At 35.2% G+C, this 10,090-nt stretch overlaps 1 protein-coding gene across 1 annotated transcript in view; it reads left to right on the plus strand.

The window, feature by feature from the left end:
• Positions 1-2,180: 2,180 nt before the first annotated feature.
• GALNT3 (polypeptide N-acetylgalactosaminyltransferase 3) overlaps positions 2,181-10,090 on the plus strand; it is an 11,535-nt gene continuing 3,625 nt past the window's right edge. The window contains exons 1-8 of the mRNA XM_009698229.1: positions 2,181-2,782; positions 4,150-4,322; positions 5,558-5,707; positions 5,961-6,195; positions 6,976-7,093; positions 7,483-7,683; positions 8,821-8,952; positions 9,885-9,986. Of these exons, the coding sequence (XP_009696531.1) occupies positions 2,271-2,782; positions 4,150-4,322; positions 5,558-5,707; positions 5,961-6,195; positions 6,976-7,093; positions 7,483-7,683; positions 8,821-8,952; positions 9,885-9,986 (1,623 nt within the window). The 5' untranslated portion in view covers positions 2,181-2,270. The remainder of the gene's footprint in view (positions 2,783-4,149; positions 4,323-5,557; positions 5,708-5,960; positions 6,196-6,975; positions 7,094-7,482; positions 7,684-8,820; positions 8,953-9,884; positions 9,987-10,090) is intronic.

Below are 10,090 nucleotides of genomic sequence, written 5' to 3' on the forward strand. Positions count from 1 at the left end.
GGAGGTGTTCCAGGCACCAGAGCGGATACTCTCCTGCAGCCTGTGGAGAAGACCATGATGAAGGCGGCATTTCTCTGCAGCCTATGGAGGACCATGCCAGAGCATATATCCACACTGCAGCCTGTGCAGGACCCCATGCCAGAGCAGGTGGATATGCCCTCAACGAAACTGCAGCCCATGGAGACCCCATGCAGAAACAAGATCCTGGCAGGAACCCATGGATGGCTCATGCTGGAGCACTTTTTGCTGAAGTACTGTACCCCATGGAGAGGACCCATGTTGGAGCAGGGGAAAAGTGTGAATAGGAAGGAGCAGCAGAGACGAAGTGTTACAAGCTGACTACAACCCTCATTCTACATGCCCTCTACATCACTTAGGAGAAAGGAGATAGAAGAGTTGGGAATGAAGGAGTGAAGTTGAGCCTGTGGAGGTGTTGTCTTTGTTTCTCACCATCCTACTCTATTTTTAATTGACGATAAATTAAATTCATCATCCTCCAGTCTGTTTTCCCCAGGACAGTAATCAGTAAGTGATCACACTGTCCTTATCTCGACTCATGTGCTTTTCCATCTTATTTTCTCCCCACTGTCATGTTGAGGAGGAGGAGTGTGAGAGTGGCTGACTGGGTGCCTGGCAACCAGCCAAGATCAACCCACCAGACATTGTCAGAAAACAAGACATTTTTTAATCTAGCAGTTTGGTAAATTCATTGGAATCCTTTCACCAGGAAAAAAAGTTTATATTCTTAGTCTTGCAGTGTACAGGTATTGGTGTTGTAGTACAAATTTTTCAGTACTAAAGAAAAATGGGAAAATAATGTGCGAGACAGGAATGGACTGTATTTTTTAATGGATTTTCTTGGAAATTTTGTGAACCTTGTGAAGCACATCTTTGGTATCTTTTAGTATCTATATGGCAATGCTGTAATGAGCGTCCCCTCTGCCTTCTTACAACAATAGCTCTATGGTAAAACTACTGTGGCTTGAATGTATGGGTTTATTAAAAAAGCTGACATAAGCTTTGAAATAAGCATCTGGACTTGTTCACATTACAGTTTAACTTATCCTGCAAATTCTTGAAGGAAACCAGGTGAGGTTTTTTTCTATTTTCTGTAAGTTATATCTCTTCTGAGTATGTTATTCCAATTAAGAAATGCATAATCTCTTTGTATTTCAAAGGATGAAATAGAAAAGTAGGTTTTTTGCAATTCTGTGGTCAATACTTAGCAAGTGGGAATTAACCATGGCTTTTGTCTAGATGCTGCTTATTTCTCTTCTTAGTTCACATACATGCAACATACACAAGAATAAAGCTGTGCTTTGAATTCAGGCTGGTTGCTATTTTTCCCTTTCTTGTAAACTGCCAATTTTGCAGAGAGAATTTAATTCAAATCACTTGGATTCTGGTAGTCCTCAAATGTTTTTTATAGTTTCCCATCTTTGAAAGCCACTGAATAATTGCTTGTCTGTGAAAAAAAACAGTGGCAGAGTTCCCGAAAGAGGAGAGCTCTTTGACGTGTTCTCTTGATGCATTGCAGCAGCACATGCCAGAAAATGCAGTACAAGTGAATGAAAAAATATACAGAATGATTACTTGTTCCTCGGGCTAAATTAACCTACTCCAAATTACCTGTATTAAGTCTGCATTGAACATGTATACTAGATAACTAAATTAATCTAAAGATTTCCCACTTGAATTCTGATTACTTAAGTCTGATCTTGAAATTGATTTATTTTTTTTTTTAAATATTGGGAATTTCCAAATTGTTGACATAAGTTTATTGAGAAGTCCTTTCTGTCTTTGTAGTTGACTTTTTATGTGGATTTTTCTTACATGCCACTTGAACTTACTGTATTAATTCCATCTGTTTTCCTTCTATCCCATCATTGAACTAAAATTCCCTGCTTAGCAGTGGCACTGTGTAGAAATAGGTATGCCACTAAGAATAAAACAATGCTTTCTGGTTCTTCTATTTGAAGTGTATTTTAAACAAAGAAACAAACAAACAAAAAAACCCACCAACCAAAACCCAGGGTATCTTATAGATAGCTTTGACATATCTTTAAGTGATGACATTTGACAGTTGTGAGTTGTGAATTAATTCCTGCCCATTAATTTCTTTTGGTTTTACATTGCTGAATATACGAGATGTCTAAATTTATACTTTTTGTTTTAATTTACAGGTGTTATAATTTCAAGAAATGTTGTGACTTATTTGAAGAACATCATTCACAGAAACTTTTGTCTTGTGATTATTTTTTAAAACTAGAATGGCTTTGAAAAAAACACCTAAACTATTCAAGAAATTATTTTTTCACTGGAAACTTTGGAAGTTTAGCATTATTGTGTTTGTCTTTCTGGTATTTTTGTTTTTATTACAAAGAGAAGTGGGTGTCGAAGATTTTAAAGATGAAGCAGGGATTGAGCCAGTTGTTGGAAAGAAAAGTCATGTATTAGGTCTCATGTTAAATGCTATGAACAATATCAAAGGTGCAAAGCCAAAAATGCAGATAAAAGCACCTGTTAGGCAAACTAAAATTTCTGGAGAGAGACACTGTTTGCCGGGACAATATACTCCAGTGGAACTAAAACCCTTTCTGGAACGACCCCTTCAAGATCCTAATGCTCCTGGGGCTTCTGGTAAAGCATTTAAAACCATCAACTTAAATTCAGAAGAACAAAAAGAAAAACAGCGTGGAGAAGAAAAACACTGTTTTAATGCATTTGCAAGTGATAGGATTTCTTTACACCGAGATCTTGGACCAGACACTCGACCTCCTGAGTATGTTGAAATGTGTATGTCCTGACAGTTGAAAAACTTTTCAGAAATGCCAACTGCAAAGTGATTTGTTTTCTGCATTAGGTGATAGTTTGGGAAAGTCTCCTAGCTATACATAATGACTGGCTGTACCTAATGATGATCCACAGTGCCAAAGCCAAGAATGTTTAGAAAGGCTCACTTCTTTTATGGTTTTGGATTCAAAATAACCATATTTAAATAAGGTTTTCTGCTGTTACCTTTAAGCTACTACTTCTGAGTGACTTTCTGGAGACCTGCTAAGTTTTGCTTAGAAGAAAACTGAAAATGTGGTTTAAACTTTTGCCCAATTTAAACACAGTTCAACCCCCCCCCCCTTTTTTGGGGGGGGTATTCAATATTAATAAAACCACCAGCATAATTTAATAACTCAGAAATTGTAAACTGTTGAACAAGGCAATGGAACATCTCAGCAATCTTGTAGTATTGAAAAAATTTATTAATGAAGACTGTAGGACTTGGGTAGGGTGGGTTTTGGTTATGAGCAGTCTCTATTAGTGTCAGATTATGCTCTCGGCTATCTGTGTCAGAAGTGACTAACGTTACTGAGCTGCTGCTGGTAGTATGAATACCACATTACACATGGTGCAGCTCACAATAACTTTTGCTACAGCATAACCGGTGAGTTTTCACCTGTGTATTTTGTGAGGCAATGGCTGTGATAATTACCGTGGGAAGTCTTCCAGTCTCTAAAGTTGACAGGCAGTAAACAGTAAGTGTGCAGCTTATGAATACGGAAGTGTTGTCTTGTCATCTTGACTTGCGATTGGATTTAAAGTTATGTCCAGAAGACATCAATCTTGAAAAACTGTGGATTTAAAATTGTTTCTCTTGAATGGGATATGCTGCCCTAAGGATTAGATGGTATTTCTACAAAATTTTGAAGATCTGAATTAGATCTGTTGTATTTTTCCTTGCAAACTCTGCGTTCTTCTAATAAATATTCTTCTTTGTATTTTTGCATGTCAACAGTAATGATGACTTAACATCTGATTTTGCAGCTCATCATCTGCTGCTCTCAATAAAATAGCATTTTTTTTTCTGAAGAAGACCTGCGTGCTATATGAAATGTACTCAAATGTTTGTGAGACAGAAGCAGAACCAAATCAGTTGTTCAAGTGGAATTCTTATTTATCATATTTTTAAAAAATATTTTGTACAGCTTCTCCAGTTGGACCACCTGCCTTTGTGCTCCAAAACTGGGATAGAAAATGGAGAAGCTGAAATATTTAATGTCTGAGCTTTGTACTAGAAAGAGAAGGGTTTCTTTTAAGAGTTTGAGTCAAAACTTTTTGTCCATTTTGTAACACTTGACACTTTCTAATCTGTAGATGTATTGAACAAAAGTTTAAGCGTTGCCCGCCATTGCCAACCACAAGTATTATAATAGTTTTTCATAATGAAGCATGGTCCACTCTGCTCAGAACTGTTTACAGCGTGATGTATACATCTCCTGCCATACTGCTAAAGGAGATTATTTTGGTGGATGATGCCAGTGTAGATGGTAAGAAGTCTTTCTGTTTTATCTTGATTTTTTTCTTTTTTTTTTTCTTTTTTTTTTTAATTTAAGACATGTTAGGATTGCAGATAAATGGGTTAAAAGAGCATATCTCTTTACCACCATGAACATGTATAGTGGTATTCTAAGTGGTTTGGTTCTTTTCTTTTTCTACAAAATATGAAATAGTTCTCCCCCATCTTTTTTTTCATAAGGTAGTCAAATATGAAATTCTGGTCCTCTAAAAGATTTTTAAACCCCGTTTCTGATTCTTCCAATTCTAGTGCTGCTTAAACTGCATGACTGGTTGCATGGCAAGTAGCTCTGTAATTTGTGCTTCAAACCAATTACAATTTATAGAACAAAGTAGCCAAGGATAAATTGGCAAATTCTTGTAGCAATTTGCATTTTGTCATAGTGATTGTCTTTATGCAACTTAATTTCGTTAATATGAAAGGCAATGTCTTTCCTAGAAAGTAAAATCATTTAATGGAAAAACAATCTTCAATACTCAAGCTGACTACCAAAAATAATTGAATGTATACTGAGTTTGATCACAAATGCAAGTTCAAAAAACTTCTTATGCTTAACTTTAGATGAACATGTCTATATACATGCTTATATTAATGTATTTACACTTTTTGCATGTCTGTATTTAGTATAGTGACACACTTGGATGTGAAGTATGTTCAGTAGTATGGTTTAATACTAAGGATGGGCAGTGGAAGGAAGATGATGTGGGATGTTTAATGAGGGATGTGAGGTTGTTTCTCAAATTTTGTACATTTGAAGAGTTTTTTATATAGCTTCTGTTGCTGTTGTAAATATTGTAGCCTTTGAAAATTCTGTGTAAAATGTGCCATCGTTAAGGAAAAAAATTGCATGTTCTGCAGATAATTTAAGTAGTTACATGATCTGTTTGCTCTGAAAATGGATTTTCAGTTGATACTCAAACTGTTAATACTGCAGAAGAGATGTACTAGCACATGTCCTTTCTCTTTTAGAATATTTTTAGTGTTCCACCTCCTGTTCTCTGCCAGTCACCTCTTCCTATGCCCCACCCCCAACAAAACTCAGCCTCCCAAAATAATGTTCAACAGTCAGGAATTGTTTACTGCTTTGATGTTGAGGTCATTCCTGGGATTAGTGTGAATTGTTTATCCTGTTAGTCTAATAATGTAAAATTTTAGGCAGTGGCATGTATATAGACTGAATATCCTGAAACTGATTTCTCTTTCTAGAATACTTGCATGATAAACTAGATGACTATGTGAAACAATTTCAAATAGTTAAAGTAGTCCGTCAAAAGGAAAGAAAAGGTCTAATCACTGCACGATTGTTGGGAGCTTCAGTGGCAACAGGAGAGACCCTTACCTTTCTGGATGCTCATTGTAAGTGTAACCTGTATGTCAGGTCTGGTTTATAATGCTGTTGTCTTTGATTTAACATTGGAGATTTTTTTTGAATTATGAACAGTAGCAATGTATCATCTTTCCTATTGCTATTTTATATTATTGAAAGTATAATTAGCAATGCTATTTGAAAGCAGTGCATCTTGGCTTGCTGTGGGCATGTTAAAATATTCCCTGTGTACCACTTTATAGCCAAGTAAAAATTCAGTGCTTGTTCCCATTTTCTCCATAGGTGAATGCTTTTATGGCTGGTTAGAGCCATTATTGGCAAGAATAGCTGAGAACTCTGTCGCTGTTGTAAGCCCTGATATTGCTTCTATAGATCTCAATACTTTTGAATTCAGTAAACCATCTCCTCACGGGCATAGCCACAACAGAGGAAATTTTGATTGGAGTTTGTCATTTGGATGGGAGTCTCTTCCTAAACATGAAAATAAAAGAAGAAAAGATGAAACCTATCCAATTAGGTAAGCATAATTTGAATAATATTTTAAATCCTTCAGTTTTAATGTTGGGGTTTTTTTGTTATGAACAGTAGATTGTAAATGAATTAGTTCTTCAGATGAGTATGATCAGAACTCTTACTATCCTAGATGGTTTTTGTAATAGTTTAAGAACCACATTGTAAATTTTAAAGCTTTCATAAAAATATAGTCTCCTTCAGACAGTAATTGCTCTGTATTACCTTTTTTCTACATACACTGCAAACATAATAAGCAATTTCTATATATTTTTTTTTCATCAGGAGGGAGGGGTGAGAGGAGAATTAGAAACAGTTCTTTTCAAAGACAGTACCACAGATTCTGGCTTCTCATTCATCATCCTTGAAAGGATGACAACAAAGGTTCAGAACACCAAAATACTAGACTGTTACAGTGGTGCATTTGGTGATGATTGTACATGCTTTGACTGCAGACAGGTTACTGGTCTGGAGGAGTAATAACTTTGCTTGATATCCTCCATACAGGGAAAATATATTATTTTTCCTGATACAGTCTTTTTATACCAGCAGTCATTAGTCTAAACCAGTTGTTAATAAATTACAATAAAGCTGTCAAATGAGACTTGATGTGGGCAGATTTAATTGCTTGAAGTATTATCTATGCCAGGAAAATGTATCAATGTAGCGAAACACTGACAAATGCATGGAAACTTCCTAGAACAGTTTTACCATGTTTTTATGTCTATGTTTAAAATAACCTACCTATTTGAATCTTGTCTTCCTCAGTAAATTTCTGTTTTTGCAGAACACCTACTTTTGCTGGAGGTCTCTTTTCAATATCTAAAGATTACTTCGAACACATTGGAAGCTATGATGAAGAAATGGAAATATGGGGAGGTGAAAATATAGAAATGTCTTTCAGAGTAAGTTTAGCTACTTAATTGGTGGTGGTCTCTATACTGACAGTGTACAGGATATTTGAGGACAAATTAGTATTAGATCTTGACTTCTCTGCTGAATCAGCTAACTAGGACATGGAAAATGAGTTACTAATGACCCAGGAAATAAAATACAAACATGGTCCCAGAGCTGACTTTTTTTTTTTTTTTTTTTTAAAATATGTTTAGGGTTGATAGCTGAAATGTACATTTCCAGGGTTTACCTGATTAGGAAATTCACTTACAGTATGCCTGATATATGTACTCTCGCTAGAGGTTTGGGTTTTTTTCTGGTGAACAATAACATTGCTGAATTTTTTTTCACCCCTCTAATTCTAATTGCAGTGCACTTACACAAAAAATGTTATTATTAGGTATGGCAATGTGGTGGACAGTTGGAGATCATGCCTTGCTCTGTTGTTGGCCATGTCTTTCGCAGCAAGAGTCCCCATACTTTCCCAAAAGGTACTCAAGTGATCACGCGTAATCAAGTCCGCCTTGCAGAAGTGTGGATGGATGAATATAAAGAAATATTTTACCGAAGAAACACAGAGGCAGCAAAAATTGTGAAACAAGTAGGTGGTGGTGGTGGTGTTAGAAATCACACTTGCTGCATTGAAAGTTTTGGTGAGCAAAAGTTATTTGTTGACAAAGTATGTAAGGGTTCTAGATATTTTAATGAAAAGACGGGGTTCAGTTTGCTTAATGCTGTAGCCCCAACAAACATGAAATAACTTAAGTGCTTGGGTGGTGATAGTGTTGTTTTGTGTAGTGGGTTTTTTTGATTGGTAGGCTTTTTTCATACATTCTCTAAAATCCTGGGTTGTTTGCATTGAGCAGCTACTGGAACTACCAGAAGAGCATGAGAAAAGCTACTGAGCATAGAAAATGCAAACTAACTTATTTTTTGGAGTAAGAAACGTAATGTCTCATTAGTCTCAAGTTGCTTAGTATTTTTTACATAAAAAACAGGTTTTGTTGTTCTTTAGCTGCAGAATTAAGCTTATTCAATGGTAGATATCCATCCTGTCTCTATCTGCTTAAAAACTTAAGTTAAATTCATAAATTCAGGGCTTTGGAGTGTTGGTTTCTTTATTTTTGTAAGATTTCTGAAACTTTGGTCTTTTACCAGCTGGAATCTAGATTTTTCTTTGAGAAGCTATTTTTTTCTCCCTTCATATGATAAATTTTTATGACTATTGTATCACTAATAGCATTAGATTTCCTAAGCATGTTTAGCAGCGAGACCACTGAATTTTGTCTGGGAGATTCTTCATTGTACTGGCTATTATGCTAATTATTTAATAAATCCAATTAATTATTTCAGCTCACTCTTTTTAGTGAGATCAATTAGCTTTATATCTGTCATGAGTATGGTCTTGTTTGTACTTTTCCATTTCGTGGCACTGTGTTAAAACTCTCTTGGGACTAAGGATACTTTTTTGTTCTCATGTTGCAATGTATTTCTCTTGAATATGCTTTGAAATGCTGCAGGCAGGATGTCAGTGGTGGTATGACACAGAAAAACAAACAGCAGTAACCATGGTAGTACAGTATTTTAAAAAAAAAAAAAAAAAAAAACAAAACAAATGAAGTTTAAAACTTGTTTAATGCTACAATACAGAATATCATAGATTTGTATACACAAAATTGATACTAGTAAAGTTAGAATATTTCTCTTCCATCCGTCCTTACTTCCCTTCCTCTAACAGAAAACATTTGGAGACATCTCAAAAAGACTTGATTTAAAGCAGCGTCTGCAGTGTAAAAATTTTACCTGGTATCTCAGAAATGTCTATCCAGAAGCATATGTGCCAGACCTGAATCCTTTGTTTTCTGGATATGTAAGTTTAATTTTAATTATTTTCTATAGTCTTTCACAATCCAGGAAGTTTGCTGATCTTTTATACTACCTTAGCTGTAGTGTTTACATTTCAGCTGTCATTAACTGTTCTAGGGTTTCCTGTCACTACTGTGGACAAAGAATCTCTTCTGCATACCTTGTTATTTGAATATTTTATAGCTTTGTCAAAGGTGATATGAAATTTAAGCAAAGCTTATTAATAACTAACGGTAGCCTTGCTTAACAGGATCTTACAGCCCACTAAGATAAGCAACATTCTGCCTATCACTAACAGTTAAAATGACACAAAGGTACTAAGCCAGTGGTAAGAGATTTCCTGAATTATCAAGATAAATTTAGCTTTATACAGTATGAAGTCTGAGAGAATTTTTAGTTCATGTTAATAAGGAAAACTGGACAGCTGTTTATTTCTCAGAATTAGGTTTATGATGAGGAAAATGTGTGTTTATAGGAATGATTTTTTAAAGACCATTGCATTTCCTCTGCCAAATAACTTCTTAGACATTGCATTGCTAAAACCCAAAATAATGAACAACTAATAATTCTTAGTTTGAGGTAAATGTAAATGTTTAGCGTGTATTTACAAACAGAACTTCCCCTTCCTCCAATTTTGAATGTTTTATGTGTATCTGTTCAAATTGTAATTTGAATAACAGTAACCTTGTACAGTGGTAGCCTAATAATTCACAGTGTGTGGCTGTAGACAACCATAATGTAGTTACTAGGCTTTTGGTTAGAAAAGATTAACTGAGACACCAGATTTTTAGATTTGAGCGTAGCAGAAAGTAAAAAGGAACTAACACCTGTAATTGTTGTTAAGCCAAAGGTTAGTTTTGTATCCAAGTGAGACAGTTTAATTTTTTGTTGTCCCTACTGAGCTTCTTTCTTTTTTTTCCGGTAACATCCTTTTAGTTGAAAAATACAGGTAACCGCATGTGTCTGGATGTTGGTGAAAATAACCATGGTGGCAAACCATTGATTATGTATTCTTGTCATGGACTTGGAGGAAATCAGGTAAAATATTTGATACTTGATTTTTATGATTTAATCAGCTGTTACTTTACCATATTAAAGCTTTTTGTTTATTTTAGAGAAATTGATTAATTTTTAATATGCAA

The sequence above is a fragment of the Cariama cristata genome, unplaced genomic scaffold, assembly GCF_000690535.1.
Source record: "Cariama cristata isolate BGI_N322 unplaced genomic scaffold, ASM69053v1 scaffold15104, whole genome shotgun sequence".
NCBI classification, from domain to species: domain Eukaryota; kingdom Metazoa; phylum Chordata; class Aves; order Cariamiformes; family Cariamidae; genus Cariama; species Cariama cristata.